General features: G+C 44.2%; 1 protein-coding gene across 1 annotated transcript in view; it reads right to left on the bottom strand.

The window, feature by feature from the left end:
* The window catches only part of PARVA (parvin alpha), a 191,151-nt gene that overhangs the window by 33,073 nt on the left and 136,068 nt on the right, over nt 1-22,010 (bottom strand). Inside the window, exons 5-10 of the mRNA XM_024119104.3 lie at nt 20,059-20,199; nt 12,641-12,756; nt 8,721-8,779; nt 3,078-3,097; nt 1,526-1,587; nt 755-823 (exon numbers count right to left, since the gene is read on the bottom strand). Coding sequence (XP_023974872.1) covers nt 755-823; nt 1,526-1,587; nt 3,078-3,097; nt 8,721-8,779; nt 12,641-12,756; nt 20,059-20,199 — 467 coding nt within the window. The remainder of the gene's footprint in view (nt 1-754; nt 824-1,525; nt 1,588-3,077; nt 3,098-8,720; nt 8,780-12,640; nt 12,757-20,058; nt 20,200-22,010) is intronic.

The raw sequence follows: 22,010 nt of genomic DNA, 5'->3' as shown, positions 1-22,010 counted from the left end.
ACCGCAACAAAGACCCAACGCAGCCAAAAATATATATATATTAAAAAAAAAATTGCCTGAGAAGAACACAGCATCGCCTCCATGGTACTGCTCCTGAACATACATACCTGGTTCTAATCATGAGGGTGAAAAAACAGAGGCATTCTATGAACTAAATGGCCCACAGTCTTCAAAAATGTCGATGTTATGCAAAGAGAGGCTGAGGATTTGTTCTCTATTAAAAAGAAACTAAAGAGACATGACAACTAAATGCATCAGGTGAGAATATGAGGACAACTGTATTTCTCTGAACCATGTGACACGGTCAAGAGTAGTCAAATATCAGTGATTTCATATGGTTCAACCTAAACAGATTAATGTATTGATGTTAAAACTGCCTGAATTTGATTACTATGTTGTGATTCTCTAAGAGAATATACTTGTCCTTAACAGATGTATGCTGAGGTATTTAGGGGTGGCGAGAGAGAAAAAACCCCACATATGGCCAAATGTTAACAATTGGTATATGTGCGTGAAGAGTACATGGGGATTCGTGCTAATATTCTTGCAACTTTTCAAAATAAAATACTGGAAAGAATTCAGAGAAATTCCATGCAGTTCACCCCTCTGAGTGGAAGAGAATCTCCTCTCCCTTCGCTGGAAAAGCTCCAGGATCAGGGTGCAAAGCCCTCCTGGCAATATGGCTGGTGCACTGGCAACAGTGGCTGTCCAGCGGGGCCTTGTCCCCCACCCTGCACACGGGGCCGTCACCCACCTGGGTTTCCAGTTCCGTGACCTCCAGGTTCAGTTTATTCAGGTGCTTGTTCACAAAAGTAATGAGCGTCTAGGAGAAAAGCATAAGCCAGACATTGAGATAAAGACTCTCACCCTGGAGGCCACTCCTGTGACCCAACCATGACAACACAGGATGAGACCCACAGCCAAGGGCGCTGGGCCCGGGATCACTGTGCCGAGCGGAGTGAGGCTGAGTGGCCTATAAGGCTCTTGCGAAACTCCTTGAGTCCACAGGGAAGGATGGCCCCCAGGACTGGCAGTCCCGTGCACTGTGCGATTCCAATAGCCAGGTCCAGAACTGTGCAAGGAGCAGGGAGTGCTAAGAGGACAGAGTGACAGGTGGAGTGTCCTAGCCGGGCTCAGGGGGCCAGAGGAGAAGGGACCGCCTTGGGTCCCTCCTTCCAGTCCCCCTAGGTGCAGGTACTGGTGCCAGGGAGACAGAGGGAGGTCTGTGTGAGGAGCAGGGATGGCAGGGTTCAGTATGGGTGTGGAGACACGGGACCGTAGCCTCAGAAACCCCCAAGAGATGCTGTCATCCCAACGGGAGAAGAAAGGGACTGGATAAGGCATCCGTGAAAACGAGACAGGTAAAACGGACATCAAGCAGGAAAGCTCTGTGTTTGTGGGGGTCCGGTGATGACACCAGTTTCGGGAAGCTTGCAAACTGCAGGGGGTGGGTTTTCCTAATGTTTCTCTACATCTCGCTCCCCTCCCTCCCTCCCTCCCTCCCTCTCAGGCACCTCTTTCTCACCTTTTTCACCACGTTCAGTTTGTCTGGTGCATGGTCAAACAAGGTGTCAAAGGCATCACGTTCTGAAAAAAGAGGAAAATGTAAAGTAGGGCCCAGGGCTGATGCCACCCCAGGTCCCAGCCACGAGCCTCTACAGGCCACATGGTCAGCTCCAGGTGGGAATTCTCCGGGGTATGAGACTGTGCTGGGAAACTGGGCTTGGGCAGAGATTTGGGGTTGATTCTCATCTTAGGGTCCTTTTTCTCTCTGAGTGTGTCTATGTTAAGTGTGTGTGTGTGTATCTACCCTCTACATCAGCCCTCTTTGAGCTGGGCTTGAGGAGCTCTGGCAGGCAGTCTGACTTGGAACCGGTCATTTCTCTTTACTATTTGTATTCTTTGATATCATGATTTAGTCATGATTCTAAAGTGTTTCTGAAGCTTTTCGGAAGCAGAATGTCATCCAAATATCAAATCACTCCCTAATTTTCAAAACCAACATGCCCAAGACATGCTTCCTGGCAGAGGGCAGATAAGCGGATTGGGAGCTACAGAGCCCCAGGACAGAAGGGGAGCTCCCCCTCTTGAGGGATCCAGTCACTTCAATCCTCTTAGCCTCACTTTCCTCTTCCATAAAATGCCCACTGGGTACTTCCCTGGCAGGCCAGTGGTTAAGACCCCGCGCTTCCATTGCAGAGGGCACAGGTCCGATTCCTGGTCAGGGAACTAGCATCCCGCATGCCAAGACGTGGCCAAAAATAATAATAGAAAAAAGGCCCACTGAACATGAACCTCCCCTAGGTGGGTTACGAGGATGAAAGACAAGAAAGTACATGTACTGTAAACTCTGAAGTATCTACTGATCTGAGTTATTATTAGAATGATCAGAATATTTCAATATATTATCCACAGTAAATACAGAATCATAGAAAACAGCAAAGCCATGCCCCCTGCAGGGATTTTCCTTGCTATAGCCCCCCTGGTCCTCTGATCTGAGAGGTGAAATAGTGGAGGGATCTGTGACTGGGAATGAGAAATCTCCAAGAGGAACCGGGGCTGGGAGGGTTCGTGGTCCTGGGCTGCCTCTCCTACTCTTGATGAGTAAATCTGAGATGGCCAGAATGGTGATTGTGATCTTGGACATTCACAGACCTTATAAACACACCCAAAGTTCTGGGAAACCAGAGAGGTAGGAGGTGTGATGAGGAAAAAGGCACCTTCTTGAAGGGCTGGACAGAGTGGGGAGAGGGGACAGTCCCGAGCGCATACGTACACCTCTTGCTTTACTTCCATAATGTGCTTAGAGCAAGACGTCCCTGCAAGTGCCCAGGACCCATTCAGAAGCCCAGCAGGGTCAACGGTCTGGTTACTTGCAAGAGGACTGCAGCTGTGGTTACTTTTCCTCTTCCCACCAGTGCGCTGACCCTCCCTACCAACCGGCCCTGTCACCAGGTTGGCACAGACACACATGCAGGAAGCCGGCTGAGTGCCTGTTCTTCCCACAGCTGCTGGAGAATTAACTATAGACCCCACTGGCAGTCAGCAGCAATAGAGGACACTCTTATACAACTCACCATGCCTTCCAGAAAGAGCCCTGTGGGAAAAGGAGAAAGAAAACCAGTGTGACTCTTCTCTCCTCACCCTTGGTGGCGGATCTCCAAAAGCTTCCTTCCTTGGCATTTTATTCTGCACTAAGTCTCCAACAACTATGGGTGGTCTTTACCACACTACCACCTATTTTTCTCCTCTGCTTTATAGATTTACTGGTGTTTGCATAAAGCCTGGTGTAAGGGATGCATAAAGGACTATTTCTTGCCTTAAATAAACTCACATCATTGCTTATAGTTGAGAAAGAATATTGGACTCAGGGATTCAGGATTCCCAACCATGTTTTAGGAGCAGAGCTCAGGTACCATCCCAATGTGGCATTTCACTGCCCAAGTTGCTGAGGGCATCGGCTTGGGGAGGTCAGGTTGGGCTCTCTCCTGTCCATCCTGTGATACCCGCCCAAGCTGCACCTGCCATTGACCTAGAATAGGTTTTCTCAAAGAGGGCAGGAACTGGAACCATACTCATAGCAGTGAAGAAGCAAAGTATTAAGAGCACAAGCATTAGGGTCAGACTACTTAGTTTTAAATCTTACAAAGCCATTTGCTTGCTGTGTGACTTTGGGCAAGCTACCGAACCTCTCTGGGCTCCAGGTCACTTCTCCTTAAAATGAGGATAATATGGTAAACAACTCAATCAGATGTTGTGAGCATTAAATGATTTAATATATAGAAAGATTTCAGCATAATTTCTACTATATACTAAATGCTCAATACATTTTTTTCTCAATACGTTGTTGGTTCTTATTATGTTGGTTTATTCCAACTCTACATCTGTCACCTATTAAGCAATGACTTGTGGGTAGTGTACTGGGAAGAATGATGAACTTGGAGTTCAAGCCAGGTAGACCAAGGACAGTTTCCTCCTCCACCTTTGGGGTGTGGGGTTTTAGGAGGTGTAATCATTGCTTCATGTGCCCCTGCTCTTTCCACTTGCTCTTCTTGTTCAAAGGAATATAGAGGAGAGTTGGGGGAGCAGGAGATGATACAAACAAATTTTGCCCGGTTTTGCATGCGGCCAGGGCTCAGGCCTGCCCACGGATCTCAGACCCATGCACACCGACCGTCCTGCTCTTTCTGCTTGAGAACAAAACTTCTCTTTCCCATGACAGAAATCTTACATGTTCTGATATTCCAATTTCTTAATGTAAATGGAAAAAAAACAAACAAAAAAACCCCAAACAATCCACCACCCTAAGGTAGAGAGGGGCTTTCTGGGTCATGGCATGTGACCATATAAATCAGATTCAGAAAAGGAAGAAAAATGTCCTTTTGAAGGTTAACAATTTAAATTCAACCCCATGTTTATGGCATGATGATTTCATGCTGGTTGGCTTTTTCGGGCACACTCTTTCCTGGAGTGCCACAAAATTAGAATTTTTCAATCACGGTTAATTCCCCCTCCCCACTTCCCCACCCAAGTTTGTACCTTAAGCATTGAGAGGCATGTTTTGAATGCACGGAAAAGGCTAAACTATAATCATTGGCTGAAGTCTAATCCCTCTTGCAATCCCAATAAATGAAAACTAAATATCAGCAAATGGATGAATTTCGGAGAAACATCTGTGTTCCATTACAGAATCGCTGGCAACAATGCTGTTGACATACTCTGTGTTACCAGTTATTTCCTCTTGGATTTGCCGAGACTGGAGGATTCCTTCTCGTTTCTGAAAATGGGGGTGGGGAGAGGGTTGGGAGGAAGAGAGAAAAATATGCATTAGAAAAATACAAAAAACTGATTAGCATTCCTGATACTTAGAAAGTTACTGGCTTTTAAGAAATGAATCCAGAGACGAGATACTGCTAGAAGTGAAATGAGGTTCCTGATTTCCTGGGACTGGACTGTACCATTCATACTTAAGTGCAATTAGTGTTTATTCCAAACAAGTCGGCTGTTTCTTGGATGGTGAATCTTTTCTTTCTTTATTGGAAGACATTCTGCTGGAAGTACACTGTTTGCCTCCTGGAGAAATCCACAGTAAACCAAATGGAAATGAGGGCCAGGGTGTGTCTGCCCTCCAGCTGGGGCCACGGAGGGAAGCGGAGAAACACATTTAACTGGGGCGGCTGGGGTGGAAGAACTGAGGTCAACTTGGAGAATTCAGAGGGAGAGTTTTCAAAAAACGTTTAACTAGAGGAGCTTTTAAGTAAGTAGTACAGTCCTTGGGTGACAAGCTTACTCTCTGAGAAAAGCGTAGGCACTTTGGAGGTCCATCCGCCCACGCATCCGCCCACCCAAACTGCCATCCATCCGTCCATCCATCCACCCACCCATCTGCCCATCCATCCACCCGTGCATCCATCCATCATCTGTCTACCCCTTCCCATCAATTCATTCTCTTTCTTCTCTCTTTCATTAATCAGTGCCTTCTATGTACAAGCCACTGTGTTGGACTTAGCAAACACTGTGGAACATATGACATAGGTTCGGACCTTGAGGAGCTTAGAGTAAAATGGGGTAGATGAACAGGTATGCAAGAACAGTTTTCCCCAGACAGTCCTCCTGGTTTATGCCTCAGGTCCCAGCTCAATTATTAGAGTAGGATCCCCTTTCCCTCTCAAATGTGTCATGGATAATTTATTATATGGTGGCCCCTTGCAGAGAGGAAGTGCTGAGTGCAGGACAGGAACAAGTACTTTCAACTGAGAGGGTCAGGGAAAGCTTCCAGGGGGAGGGGTTCTTGAGCTGGAACTTAAAGGACAGCTAGGATTTGGCTGGACACAGGGGAGAGACCTCCTCAGTGGGAGGAATGGCCGGAGCAAAAAGGCAGAGTAGGAGAGCACAGGTGTGTTCAGGAGGCCGTTTGGAGGAACAGTGGCTGCCCTTGGTCAATTGAGTGCTGGTTTGGAGTTTAAACCTCACTGTGTGGGTGTGGGAACCGATGAAGGAGTGCTGGCATTCAGGAGGACCTTCTGATGGGGGTGAGGAGGGAGATGCATTTATCAGGTTCCTACACAATCAGTTACCAGACACTTGGAAGGCAGTCTGGGCAGGGCAAGAGGCTGTCAGAGCAAATCCATCTTCCACAAAGACTGAGATGTGTCAAGAGGGATCCTCCAAGCATTAGGGTTTCAGCTGAAATCTGCCTCCTCGACCCTCCTACCCGAACTTCCACAACCTTTTCTTCACATTCCCAATAGCCACAGAAACTAGCGTCCTTGCAAAATACTTTTACAGAAGGAGAGGTAGAGCTGGATAAAGGCCATGAGTGTATCTGGATTAGATTAAGAAGAATGAACTATCAAAGCAAAAAAGGAAGAAAAACATTAAAATACCATTTTAAAAAGATCTAGTGTTGGATAAACCAGGACTTTTTCCAAATTCAGCTTCAACATATGTAAAATTTTCACACAGGGCTAATGGAATCTGTGTCCTTGTCTCGCGAGGCTGTTCACAGACATCAAACCTCATCTTCAACTACATGCAGAATTAAATGCTGGTACACAGAATGGAAAAGAAATCTGGGTTCAGTGACAACTCACACAGCATCCTGATTCACTCCGATCCACTGTTCCCTAAAGAACTCTCTCTGTAGTTCAGTCAGTGTCTTACAGCCAATTCTGAGTCCTACTTCTGTGCCTGTTTAACTTGATGACGCAAAATACCCCATAAACCCTGACATACCTTGATGCCATTTTATGTGATGCCTCCTCCTTTCTCCCTCACACTAACAAAACTGCCTGCAGTAGAAATTAAACCAGCAACAGCCTTCTGATGGCCTATAATTGAGCTCAAAATAAGGCATGAGACATGGGCTTGCAGTGACCACTGTTTCCCCCCCAACCCTCGCAAATCCTGAATCATACTTTTAAAAAATATAATGAAATGGATTCACACTTTATTGATGGTTAACAAATGACACAACAGAGATGGCCTGGATTCACTAGGAAGATGCACGTACCAGGATGCTCTGGGCTGGCCACATATTCATAAAATGCTTAGCACCATGCTTGACACGGTTGACAGCCCAATAAATGAAGTCAATTAGTCTCTTTCAGTCAGCTGCACTTAGTGTCAGAACCACACGTGTTTGCATTGACAAGGGGCTTCTGATAGCCCTCTCTGCTGCTTATGTATAGTCCTGTCTCCGGGCAGGCAGGGCCAAGGTGTCATCTTCCTATTATACCCCTTGACATTTAGCAAGTTAAGTACCCAGAAGGTGCTGTGCATAAAGCCTGGTGTAAGGGATGCATAAAGGACTATTTCTTGCCTTAAATAAACTCACATCATTGCTTATAGTTGAGAAAGAATATTGGACTCAGGGATTCAGGATTCCCAACCATGTTTTAGGAGCAGAGCTCAGGTACCATCCCAATGTGGCATTTCACTGCCCAAGTTGCTGAGGGCATCGGCTTGGGGAGGTCAGGTTGGGCTCTCTCCTGTCCATCCTGTGATACCCGCCCAAGCTGCACCTGCCATTGACCTAGAATAGGTTTTCTCAAAGAGGGCAGGAACTGGAACCATACTCATAGCAGTGAAGAAGCAAAGTATTAAGAGCACAAGCATTAGGGTCAGACTACTTAGTTTTAAATCTTACAAAGCCATTTGCTTGCTGTGTGACTTTGGGCAAGCTACCGAACCTCTCTGGGCTCCAGGTCACTTCTCCTTAAAATGAGGATAATACGGTAAACAACTCAATCAGATGTTGTGAGCATTAAATGATTTAATATATAGAAAGATTTCAGCATAATTTCTACTATATACTAAATGCTCAATACATTTTTTTCTCAATACGTTGTTGGTTCTTATTATGTTGGTTTATTCCAACTCTACATCTGTCACCTATTAAGCAATGACTTGTGGGTAGTGTACTGGGAAGAATGATGAACTTGGAGTTCAAGCCAGGTAGACCAAGGACAGTTTCCTCCTCCACCTTTGGGGTGTGGGGTCTTAGGAGGTGTAATCATTGCTTCATGTGCCCCTGCTCTTTCCACTTGCTCTTCTTGTTCAAAGGAATATAGAGGAGAGTTGGGGGAGCAGGAGATGATACAAACAAATTTTGCCCGGTTTTGCATGCGGCCAGGGCTCAGGCCTGCCCACGGATCTCAGACCCACGCACACCGACCGTCCTGCTCTTTCTGCTTGAGAACAAAACTTCTCTTTCCCATGACAGAACTCTTACATGTTCTGATATTCCAATTTCTTAATGTAAATGGAAAAAAAACAAACAAAAAAACCCCAAACAATCCACCACCCTAAGGTAGAGAGGGGCTTTCTGGGTCATGGCATGTGACCATATAAATCAGATTCAGAAAAGGAAGAAAAATGTCCTTTTGAAGGTTAACAATTTAAATTCAACCCCATGTTTATGGCATGATGATTTCATGCTGGTTGGCTTTTTCGGGCACACTCTTTCCTGGAGTGCCACAAAATTAGAATTTTTCAATCACGGTTAATTCCCCCTCCCCACTTCCCCACCCAAGTTTGTACCTTAAGCATTGAGAGGCATGTTTTGAATGCACGGAAAAGGCTAAACTATAATCATTGGCTGAAGTCTAATCCCTCTTGCAATCCCAATAAATGAAAACTAAATATCAGCAAATGGATGAATTTCGGAGAAACATCTGTGTTCCATTACAGAATCGCTGGCAACAATGCTGTTGACATACTCTGTGTTACCAGTTATTTCCTCTTGGATTTGCCGAGACTGGAGGATTCCTTCTCGTTTCTGAAAATGGGGGTGGGGAGAGGGTTGGGAGGAAGAGAGAAAAATATGCATTAGAAAAATACAAAAAACTGATTAGCATTCCTGATACTTAGAAAGTTACTGGCTTTTAAGAAATGAATCCAGAGACGAGATACTGCTAGAAGTGAAATGAGGTTCCTGATTTCCTGGGACTGGACTGTACCATTCATACTTAAGTGCAATTAGTGTTTATTCCAAACAAGTCGGCTGTTTCTTGGATGGTGAATCTTTTCTTTCTTTATTGGAAGACATTCTGCTGGAAGTACACTGTTTGCCTCCTGGAGAAATCCACAGTAAACCAAATGGAAATGAGGGCCAGGGTGTGTCTGCCCTCCAGCTGGGGCCACGGAGGGAAGCGGAGAAACACATTTAACTGGGGCGGCTGGGGTGGAAGAACTGAGGTCAACTTGGAGAATTCAGAGGGAGAGTTTTCAAAAAACGTTTAACTAGAGGAGCTTTTAAGTAAGTAGTACAGTCCTTGGGTGACAAGCTTACTCTCTGAGAAAAGCGTAGGCACTTTGGAGGTCCATCCGCCCACGCATCCGCCCACCCAAACTGCCATCCATCCGTCCATCCATCCACCCACCCATCTGCCCATCCATCCACCCGTGCATCCATCCATCATCTGTCTACCCCTTCCCATCAATTCATTCTCTTTCTTCTCTCTTTCATTAATCAGTGCCTTCTATGTACAAGCCACTGTGTTGGACTTAGCAAACACTGTGGAACATATGACATAGGTTCGGACCTTGAGGAGCTTAGAGTAAAATGGGGTAGATGAACAGGTATGCAAGAACAGTTTTCCCCAGACAGTCCTCCTGGTTTATGCCTCAGGTCCCAGCTCAATTATTAGAGTAGGATCCCCTTTCCCTCTCAAATGTGTCATGGATAATTTATTATATGGTGGCCCCTTGCAGAGAGGAAGTGCTGAGTGCAGGACAGGAACAAGTACTTTCAACTGAGAGGGTCAGGGAAAGCTTCCAGGGGGAGGGGTTCTTGAGCTGGAACTTAAAGGACAGCTAGGATTTGGCTGGACACAGGGGAGAGACCTCCTCAGTGGGAGGAATGGCCGGAGCAAAAAGGCAGAGTAGGAGAGCACAGGTGTGTTCAGGAGGCCGTTTGGAGGAACAGTGGCTGCCCTTGGTCAATTGAGTGCTGGTTTGGAGTTTAAACCTCACTGTGTGGGTGTGGGAACCGATGAAGGAGTGCTGGCATTCAGGAGGACCTTCTGATGGGGGTGAGGAGGGAGATGCATTTATCAGGTTCCTACACAATCAGTTACCAGACACTTGGAAGGCAGTCTGGGCAGGGCAAGAGGCTGTCAGAGCAAATCCATCTTCCACAAAGACTGAGATGTGTCAAGAGGGATCCTCCAAGCATTAGGGTTTCAGCTGAAATCTGCCTCCTCGACCCTCCTACCCGAACTTCCACAACCTTTTCTTCACATTCCCAATAGCCACAGAAACTAGCGTCCTTGCAAAATACTTTTACAGAAGGAGAGGTAGAGCTGGATAAAGGCCATGAGTGTATCTGGATTAGATTAAGAAGAATGAACTATCAAAGCAAAAAAGGAAGAAAAACATTAAAATACCATTTTAAAAAGATCTAGTGTTGGATAAACCAGGACTTTTTCCAAATTCAGCTTCAACATATGTAAAATTTTCACACAGGGCTAATGGAATCTGTGTCCTTGTCTCGCGAGGCTGTTCACAGACATCAAACCTCATCTTCAACTACATGCAGAATTAAATGCTGGTACACAGAATGGAAAAGAAATCTGGGTTCAGTGACAACTCACACAGCATCCTGATTCACTCCGATCCACTGTTCCCTAAAGAACTCTCTCTGTAGTTCAGTCAGTGTCTTACAGCCAATTCTGAGTCCTACTTCTGTGCCTGTTTAACTTGATGACGCAAAATACCCCATAAACCCTGACATACCTTGATGCCATTTTATGTGATGCCTCCTCCTTTCTCCCTCACACTAACAAAACTGCCTGCAGTAGAAATTAAACCAGCAACAGCCTTCTGATGGCCTATAATTGAGCTCAAAATAAGGCATGAGACATGGGCTTGCAGTGACCACTGTTTCCCCCCCAACCCTCGCAAATCCTGAATCATACTTTTAAAAAATATAATGAAATGGATTCACACTTTATTGATGGTTAACAAATGACACAACAGAGATGGCCTGGATTCACTAGGAAGATGCACGTACCAGGATGCTCTGGGCTGGCCACATATTCATAAAATGCTTAGCACCATGCTTGACACGGTTGACAGCCCAATAAATGAAGTCAATTAGTCTCTTTCAGTCAGCTGCACTTAGTGTCAGAACCACACGTGTTTGCATTGACAAGGGGCTTCTGATAGCCCTCTCTGCTGCTTATGTATAGTCCTGTCTCCGGGCAGGCAGGGCCAAGGTGTCATCTTCCTATTATACCCCTTGACGTTTAGCAAGTTAAGTACCCAGAAGGTGCTGGAAGAAATACTTTTTCATTAGGGCATGGCTGAGCAGCAGCCCCATGTCCTCCTCCCCTCCCCCATTCACTTCTGATCCCTGAAAGCTCAGCCCAAAGACCTTCTGTCCTGGAAGCTGGTCTGGCCTCGCCTCTCAGGCAAAGCCTACCTGCCCTCCAGGCTCTTCCTCACCAAGGGGTGGCAGAGTTGCCAGACAGAACCCTGGATAACCTTGGATAGCCAGGGAGTTGCTCATAAGGGACGTTCTCCCTTGTAGCATGTTTATTTGGAAAAGAACAGAAGCCAACAAAATGATGACCTTTTGCTCACGGGCATAAAGTTGGAAAATAAAATTGAATTTGAGTATCTAATGGGGTTAGGAGCAGAATGAGATAGTCACAGGGAGAGAGCATCTCCTCCATGTGGAAATCACACAGCCATGTGTGAATGGAAATTCCATCCAACAATCTGGAAAAAATGACTTGAGATACCAGCTGTGCTTCTCTGGGCAGGTGAAAATCAGCAGTGCCCTCAACACAGGCACAGCCTGTCAGGGTCTCTCTCAAATACACACACGTACCCATGCGCAGACACTTGCCTCTTCTCAATAACTCTGCATTGTTTGTTTAACCAAAAAATGATTCTCGGGCTTCCCTGGTGGCGCAGTGGTTAAGAATCCGCCTGACAATGCAGGGGACATGGGTTCGAGCCCTGTAAATAAATAAATAAATAAATAAATAAATAAATAAATAAATAAATAAATAAATAAATAAATAAATAAATAAATAAATAAATAAATAAATAAATAAATAAATAAATAAATAAATAAATAAATAAATAAATAAATAAATAAGGCAGCCCAAACAATTGACAACTCTACCAACATTTAAAATCCACAGGCCTATGACCCCATGATCCCACTTCTGGGGCTCCATACTGTAGACACTGGAGCATGAGGCTGCATTATTTAAAAAAAAAAAAAAAAAAAAGATTCTCCCTGGCTGGCAGGACACACACACACACAGGGATACAGCCTCCCGATCCTACTACACAGACCTCACAAATATATACACCACACACCCTCAAATATACATTACACAGGCACCCTCCCGAGGAAAGCATGTAAACCCCAGGCACACGTCCCACACAAGCCTGTCCCAGACAGAAGCACACGCTCTTCCACCCTTTGCACACATATCAGGGATAAGCCCACATGCCTCAGAAAGCTCATTCACACACCTCCCAGCATATGGCACACCCAGACACACTCAGCATTCATTCAGCGTTCCTTCTAGCAAGCTACCCAGTGTGCCTTAGCTCTCACAGGAGCTTAGCCCCTGCACCCCTTTAAGGGTGCAGATGTTTTTAGTGGTTTCTAACTTACCTGGACCACAACCACTTGGATGGAAACATGATCTGGGAGTCGGATTGGTGCCCGGAAATACTGGGACAGAGCAACCAGCAGATGCAAGATGGCTACCAGGCTCTTGGCATGGACAGCTGAAATAAAAGATGATTTATAAATTAGAGAATCTTCTTCTAGGTTCTCGGCAGATATAAGGAGATATCCAGAGTATAGCAGTACCACACCCAATGCCCCTTTCATCCCACCCCTATGGGTCAGGGGACACTCTTGGTCATCACGGGCCTCACCCTGGGACCCCTCGGTTCTCAGCCAGGTCCCGTGGATCTGCTTCTTAGATGTTATTGCTGGATGGCAAAGTAGTGCTTCTCCACTCTAATCCAAGGTTCCCATCGGGACACTGACAACAGCTGAATTCTGAGTTCACGTCAGCCCTCTGCCACCCCCATGTTCTTGTTCACTCTATGCTGATAACCATAAGCATGTCTGCTGAACCCCCTCTCCCTTCCTATCTGACTGTGAGCTCTGTAGGTTATCACCACTACCCTTGTCCCAAGGCTCTACACAAAGCAGGCCCTCAATCAATGGACACTGAGTCAGGTCACTGGATCCCTTCCTTTGTTCGGGGCTTTAAGACACCTGGAGGAAGGCATGAGAGACATCTAAAGGACTTTGTTGCTCTCCCGAGTGCCATATATAGTCAGTGAAGGCAAGGTCCTCTGGGCAATAGCTGGGAGGGGATGTTCATGACCCAGGTGGCTTCTATAGCTGAGCTGTGTGCCGGATGCTAGGTCATTTATGCTGGAGAAGGCTGGGCAACTACTGAGTTGTAGTTTTCTCAGTAGATGAGAGGAGAAAAAGACTGTGATGTAACAGGCACACACAGTGTTGGTCGACGGGAGCTTGAGTTCTGCCTTGACAACTCTACCATTTATTTACTGAGTATATGACCTTAGGTAGGCCACTTAAGGTCCCTGAGCCTCAATTTGCTCAACCTCACACGGGGATAACAGCACCCATGCAGAAATATGGGTAGAAAGAATTTCCAGACATAATGTTGGCAAAGCTCCTAGTACATAGCAATGCCTAGGAATGATTGATATTTTCTATGATCACTTATGAGAAAGTACCTGGCGTCTAGGCAATTAAACCATGTCAACTTTCTCCCCTTTCTTTCATAAAAGGGAAGAGTCCCCAGATGCTTTACCTGCCTTCATAGTCCTGCCAGCGTTATAGCTCTCATTACAGGGGGCATTTAAGGAAAGAGCAAAAAATTGTCCATTTTGTGTAGTTAGCATGAATTGGGCCCATTATTAGGGTGTCATTCTGTCTGCCCTGGGATCAATGAATCCACTCTAACAGAAGCTTTGAGAAATCACCAAGAAATGGAAATGATCCAGACAATCCTTGGGAACTCACTAGAGTTTCCTGTTATCACTGCTGCTTCAAAGAAGGTTTTCCACTGACTATGAAGAGCAGCTCAATACCACCATCAAATAGCAGATGAGCTGCTCCTAACTCGTAGCCTTACAGAAGAAGTTTTTACTTCTGGGCTTTTGGGATTTGTCAATTAAGTGTCACCCACAGTTATAGCCTCAAAAGAGGCACCTGGCATGGACTGACCCACTGACGTGATGGACAGAGGCAAAAACCGGGTTTGCTCTTCTGGTCAGAACTGCCACTGCATCAGTCCCGTCACTGAGGGTTGTAAGGATATTTGCTACCTCTCCCCTTTAGTGACAAAACATAATGCTGGAAAAGCAGTGGTCAGAAAGGTTGTTCTCACACACTGGTGACATTGTATGTTACCTTGACTGTCTTCGTAAGCAAAGTAGAGCTATGTTGTAGGCACCATACAGATGTCAGACTCTTTCAATGAGTGCTCTGTCCTCCTGTGTATTTTTTCAAGAGAAATAATTACAGTTTCTTTCTCTATCTCTCTCTCACAGACATACATGCTATGTATAAAATGATGTTAATTAATAAATGCTGGAGAGGGTGTAGAGAAAAGGGAACCCTCCTACACTGTTGGTGGGAATGTAAATTGGTGCCGTCACTATGGAGAACAGCATGGAGGTTCCTCAAAAACCTAAATATGGAGTTCCCATATGATCCTGCAATCCCATTCCTGGGCATATATCCGGATAAAACTATAATTTGAAAAGATACATGCACCCCTATATTCATAGCAGCACTATTTACGATAGTCAAGACATAGAAACAACCTAAATGTGTATCAATAGATGAATGGATAAAGAAGCTATAGTGTGTGTGTGTGTGTGTGTGTGTGAGACACACACACACACACACACACACACACTGGAATACTACTCATCCATAAAAAAGAATGAAATAATGCCATTTGCAGCAACATGGCTGGACCTAGAGATTGTCATACTAAGTGAAGTCAGAAAGAGAAAGATGAATACCATACGATATTACTTATATGTGGTATCTAAAATATGACAGAAATGAACTTATCTATGAAACAGACTCACAGACTTAGAGAACAGACTTGTGGTTGCCAAGGGGGAGGGATGGATTGGGAGTTTTGGATTAGCATATGCAAATTATTATATATAGAATAGATAAACAACAAAGTCCTACTGTATAGCACAGGGAACTATATTTGATATCCTGTAATAAACCATAACGGAAAAGAAAAAAAAAGATGTTAATTATTGTGTAATATATTATCATTAAAAAAAAATCTGAAACACATATATCCAAATGAAAGACGATGGTTGACCAGTGGTTTTCAAATTTTAAAAAATTAAGCAGAGAAATCCTTTGTTCTAAAAACCATTAGACAAACTTGATAAAAAACAGTGCAACTGCTCTGGTCCCTTTGTCCTAACTACAGCCCGCCCACAGCTGCTTCTCTTCTCCTCAATGATGCCTGAGTTTTTCCTTGCAAATCCCTAGGTTGGGCCAAGCATGGTTTAATAGTCACTGCTTTAATAAACTATGGTACATTCACATAATGAAATAGTTTACATGCACTGAAAATCATTAAGACAATGTAGCTATAAATATTAATAATATAATGTTAAAGAGAACTAGAAATAATGTAAATATATACATTCATGGATTTATGCATATATAAATACACATATATTTGTGTATATATATATACACACATATATACATATAAATATACATACACATGCACATACATACACAAATATGCACGCACACACACATACACACACACAAACATGTACTTGTGGCCAAGACTTGGAAAGTTAAAAAAAAAAAAAAGTTATGCTATAGTTGAAAGATTTTTTTTTCCTGTTTCAAATGTTTCTTTCGAATAAAGACATGTTATCTTTTCAATTAAGAAAACTTCTAACTACCTTTGCATATCTGGGCACTCTCATCATTGCCATCTCTCAGCACCATCTCCTGGGAGACTTCTCCCTGATGCCAGGCAGAACCCAGGGCCACTGTGCTCCTGCACTCCAGTCAGGATGAAAACATGCAGAATGACAGCAGGGTTGAGAAGCCAAGACTCCGCTGTATAAACTGGGCCCTGCAGCCACTGTGTCAAGAGGGTCACTCCAGTGCTGGGAGACCATTTCAAAGGAGCTGTTGAGTTAGGACCTTAAAATGTACATATTCTTTGGCCCTAAACTACCACTCCTAGGTATTCATCCTTAAGAAGTAATTATGTCTATGAGCAGAAAGAACTCATCAGGCTGTATTGATATTAGTGAAAAAATGGGAAAAAAATCTTAAAATCTTTCGTTAGTTAAGTAAATTATGATATACCCAATCTATGTCATAGAATATTAAAAGTGACATACAGAAGGATGATCTGTAAAGCTATACATATTCTAAATAATATATACAGGTTGATACCATCTTCATAAAAATAAGAAAATATATTTTGTATATAAGAATGTACACACATTTTATTCATTTATTGATATATTTATTTCTTACACACACACACACACACACACACACACACACACACACACACACACACACACGCGACCTGAAGGAGCACACCATAAGGCTGACAATGCCTGTATCTGATAGACAGCTCATGAGGTCAGTATGTGTGGGCTTAGTACACAGGCTCTGCAGCCAGACTCTCTGGGTCTCATTCCTGGCTCCACCACTCCCCACTCCCCCCAACCCCGTGTGACCTTGGACAATGACACTTCTTTAGCAAATAGTACTGTGCTTAATATTGTCAGTCACTTTTCCAGGTTTTAGGGATACAGCAGTAAAGAGACAAAAATCCTTGCCCTCAGGAAGCTTACACTCACTGTTTCTTAACCTCTCTATGCCTTGACTTTCCCATCTGTAAAATGGGGACAGTAAAGTTCTTACCTCAGATGGTTGAATGAAGATTGCAAGGATCAAAATATGTAAAATGTTTAGATTAGTACAAGGCATACAAGCACCATAAATACGTTAGATGTTATTTAAATCTCTTTTAATTGATCTGTATTTTCTAATTATCTGTATATTTCTAATTATATTCTAATTACTTTCAATAATGAAAATTATTGTTGCTAATAAAAAAAATAGAAAAGGAAGAACTCCCTAAAACCCTGGATCAAGGACCTTGGAAACTCAGCAGCTGTCTCTGCCATCCTTTTCCTGAGTGGAAAGATGACACGATGTCCCCAGAAACAGCCAGGGAAGATAACCGAGAGAGGAGGTGTCGGTCGGAGCCTGCCCGGGAGTTGCGCCTGCTGCATTCCTTATCACAGAAACCACTGCTGTCTGAAGCCCTGAGACATCGCGGGGAGCTGGCCACTGAGATAATTATTCCCTCTGACCTAGTAATTCCTCTCGGTTCTAAAAATCTATCTGACGAGAGTAATTCAAGAGAAGCGAAAAGAGTCACAACATAACATTTAACTAGGCCCTGTCTGGTATTAGCAATAAGCTGAAAAACATCATAAAAGGATCAATGTCAGCATAGGGTTTAAGTTAACTATGGAATATCTTACCCCAGGAAATAGAACAGCTATCAAAAATTAAAACTACAAAGACCACATGTGAATATAGAAGATGTGTATGATGTAACTTGAAGACAAACAGAGTTTGTATATACCTTCATCAAGTAAAAATATGAAAAAATATGCATTGATGTGGACGGTAATGCCAAAAAACGAAAACAGCCAGATGAGAGTGGTAATACAGGTGATTATTTTACTCCTACACATTTCCCCATAAGAAATGAAAGTGAATGCAAACCCAAAACAAATCATTCAAAGCCACTGAAGACAGTGGCTCTGATGTGGCTTTAAAAAACTCCATTCTTAAGGCAGGCAAAATGGTTTGGGGGTGGGGAAGATGGGATGAGGAATGTTTCAGATCAAGGAAATATCTTCCAGAAATGGTTCTAGAAAGGTGGGAATATTGTGGCCCATTTAAATGAGGCCAGTGTATGGATGACAAAGAGAGGCTGAGAAAGCATGAAGTATATGTGTGGCTGGAGAGGTAAGTGGGAGACCAATCAGATGTTATGGGTTGATATGCGACCCCCAGACTCAAATTCATACGTTGAAGTCCTAACCTCCAGTCCCTCTGAATGTGACCTTATCTGTAAAATCATTGCAGACGTGATTAGTTAAGATGAGGTCATATTGGAGTAGGGTGAGCCCCTAATCCAATATGACAAGTGTCCTTATAAAAAAGGGAAAATGTGGACACAGAGACATGCATAGAAGGAAGATGATGTGAAGAAATACAGCAAGAAATTAGCCCTCTGAGAGCTAGGGAGAGAGGCCTGTAACAGATCCTTCCCTTGCAGCCCTCAGAAGGAACCAACCTACCAACACCTTCATCTCAGACTTGTGGCTTCCAGGACTGTAAACAAATAAATTTCTGTTGTCTAAAAACAAACAAAACAAAACAATTCCGTTCTTCCTATTTCCCAAATTGGGTTCCATGATAAATGAAAAGGTGTTTTGAAACAACAAGATCTTACTGTATAGCACAGGGAACCATATTCAATATCCTGTGATAAACCATAATGGAAAAGAATTTTTAAAAGAATGTATATATGTATAACTGAATCACTTTGCTGTACAGCAGAAATTAACAGAATATTAGATGGTAAATCAACTATACTTCAATTAAAAAAAAAAGAAAGATAAAAGGGGTTTTGTTTTGGAGTGGTATACAGAGATGGTCCATGCTCAAGGGAGTGGAAAATAGGATCAAATAAAACTAAGCAGAGGTCACCATCAGAGGACTTTAATGCTTATTACTATTATGGACTTCCAGAATGCAGAAACATTGCCCAAACTAGTGATCAGCCCCTTTTTCCCTCTCCCGCTGAACACTATTAGCATTCCTGGGACACGGGGCAAAATCTAGGGCCCAGAGCTGTGGCCTCCCCTCCTCCCGCCCTCAGGTGTCTCCTCTGATGCCCTGTTCCCAGCGTGCTGCTAGAGGCAGCTTTTCACACTGTGCAAGCAAAGGTGTCATTGTGCTGAAGGAGGTGCTTGGCGTCTCGCCTCTGATGGCGGGTGTTAGGAACCTGCTGAAGAGATTGCCATTGGCAGCTGCTGGGTCTCTAGCTTGGAAAGCTGAAGATTCCCTTTTCTTTCCCAAGTCTGAAAGATGCTTTTTTTTTTTTTTTGGTGGTGGGGGAAGTTGTTCATTTTAAGCTGTATACATCAGATGTAATAAGATATAATACTCAACCCCTTAATACTTAAAGGCAGGAAACACAATCTCAGTCATTTTATTAATCTAAATTCATATTTTTATCTATTACAAGGAACAAAACAACTTTGGGCTCCCGATGGGAAACAGGTTGTTGCTACTGGATTTGCCCAAATCTGCTGATTTCATGTTGACTCTGATATGGACTCAATTAAGTCCATATTAGCCAGGCCCTTGAGGCAGCAAAAGAATGAACAGTTTATACTTTCTGAGATCCTTGAGCTATACTAGCACGAAAACCTGAATTTTAAAATCCTATTGCATTGCCTATGCTCTTAGCCATATCTTTGCTCCCTCTGGGCAGTAAGGGGGTGAGAGGAAGGGCGTGGGCACTGGAACAGACCCAAGTCCTTGCTCCCCGCTTCTCAGCTGCCTGAACTAGGCATCTCCACTCCCCAGAGCTTCAACAAGCTGGAGGCAGGAGCTTTTTCAAAAGGTTGTGCTGAGACTCAGAAGTAGCTCAATGAATAGGAGCTTCCTTCCCCACCAATCTCACATGAGGTTCCTACAGAGCGCCTTTTACAGAAAAGGCACACTAGATTTTGACATTTTGCTATTTTTCTCAGCTTTCCTTAGATGTGGATGATGAGCTTCCTTTCTAAGGAAAGGCATATCTCGCTCAGAGATAAATGAGTTTGCACCCATCCGGGGCCTCCCAGCTTATGATGCAGCTTCCTGGGGAAACTCCACGGTAGGAACCACAGGTGTCACGTAACAGTCCCATCTTCCTTTGCAAAACTCACTGTCTACATTCCACTTGATGCTCCTGGGAGGAAGTTTCAGGGTTTCATTGATCTTCTCCAGGACAGTCTGCAGCTTCTGCTTCTGGGCAATCTCTGACTGGGTGACCTCAGCGACGTTCAGCTTCTCACTCTCAAGTTTCTCTAGAGTGACAAGGGAAAAGAGAACAGCTGTTACCTTTGCCAGAGACAGACCTAACCCACGCACTCACTCACCATACTGAGCACATAGTATGTGAGGGATGCTGCTCTCCCCTCCTCGTCTGGTGGTGGCACTGGTGGTGCCGCTATGTATTGTGAAAACCTTGTGATTGTGTCTTGAATCCCTAAATTATAAGATCCCAGGATCATAGTAGGAGGGCATTTAACCCAGCTTGTCATATTTGAGCTCTTTTTCCTCATTCTGAGGTTTTCCCTATTCTTTTCACCTCTGTCTTCTTCTCCAAAGACATTCCTGTGCCCTGACTGGAAAGCCTTCGTGCTTGCCTGGGCAGTGGTCAAGTCCTTATCCAGGGTGTTTTGAACACTCCTGTAGTACAATATGTGTCCTGTTGAATCATACTTATGTCTTAAGAACATTCTTTCCTTTTAAACCCACCTGGAAGGTAACTAATTTGATGTGTCCTATTTCACTAATTCTAATGTACACAACTTTTCACATTTTAACATCCCTGAAATCAGGCTGTGTCTTAAAATTGATGGCATCCTACAACTACCAACAGCCAGGTGGAAGGTATAAGAGTTATCACTGCTTCCATGTGTGTGAACTTGGTCATAGCTCTTCATAGTGTGGTCACGTCCATGTCTCAAAAAGCCTACAAGATGCTGTACAGCAGAAATTAACACAACATTGTAAATCAACTATACTTCAATAAAATAAATTTAAAAAGAGCCTACAAGAGCAATTTCAAAAAGTAGAACATAAAAATTCTAAGCAATAAGAAAGCATTGGGTAATAGTTTAATTGAAGTACTTTTTGCTCTTTGAGTGGTACTTATACTGCTATGTTTCAAAATCAATGGTTCTGGATTGGTTCAAGATGGCAGAGAAGAAGGACGTGCACTCACTCCTTCTTGAGAGAGCACTGGAATCACAACTAACTGCTGAACAATCACTGACACGAAGACACTGGACCTCACCAAAAATCTACCCCACACCCAAAGACAAAGGAGAAGCCACAATGAGATGGTAGGAGGGGAGCAATCACAATAAAATCAAATCCCATAACCGTTGGGTGAGTGACTCACAAACTGGAGAACAATTATACCACAGAAGTCCACCCACTGGAGTGAAGGTTCTGAGCCCCACGTCAGGCTTCCCAACCTGGGGGTCCAGCAATGGCAGGAGGCATTCCCAGAGAATCAGACTTTGACAGCTAGTGGGATTTGATTGCAGGACTTTGACAAGACTGGGGGAAACAGAGACTCCACTCTTGGAGGGCACACACAAAGTATTGTGTGCATCAGGGCCCAGGGGAAGGAGCAGTGACCCCATAGGAGACTGAACCAGACCTACCTGCTAGTGTTGGAGGGTCTACTGCAGAGGTGGGGGGTAGGTGTGGCTCACCATGGGGACAAGGACACTGGCAGCAGAAGTTCTGGGAAGTACTACTTGGCATTAGCCCGCCTAGGGTCCGCCATTAGCCCCACCAAAGAGCCTATAGGCTCCAGTGCTGGGTTGCCTCAGGCCAAACAACCAACAGGGAGGGAACTCAGCCCCACCCACCAGCAGAAAAGCAGATTAAAGTTTTACTGAGCTCTGCCCACCAGAGCAACACCCAGCTCTACCCACCATCAATCCCTTCCATCAGGAAGCTTGCACAAGCCTCTTAGCCTCATGAGCAGAGGGCAGACAGCAAAAGCAAGAAGAATTACAATCCTGCAGCCTGTGGAACAAAAACCACATTCACAGAAAGACAGACAAAATGAAAAGGCAGAGGACTATGTACCAGATGA

Source organism: Physeter macrocephalus, chromosome 16 (genome assembly GCF_002837175.3).
Source record: "Physeter macrocephalus isolate SW-GA chromosome 16, ASM283717v5, whole genome shotgun sequence".
Taxonomy (NCBI): domain Eukaryota; kingdom Metazoa; phylum Chordata; class Mammalia; order Artiodactyla; family Physeteridae; genus Physeter; species Physeter macrocephalus.
Note: the sequence above shows the minus strand (reverse complement) of the source record. Positions and strands in the feature narration are given on the sequence as shown.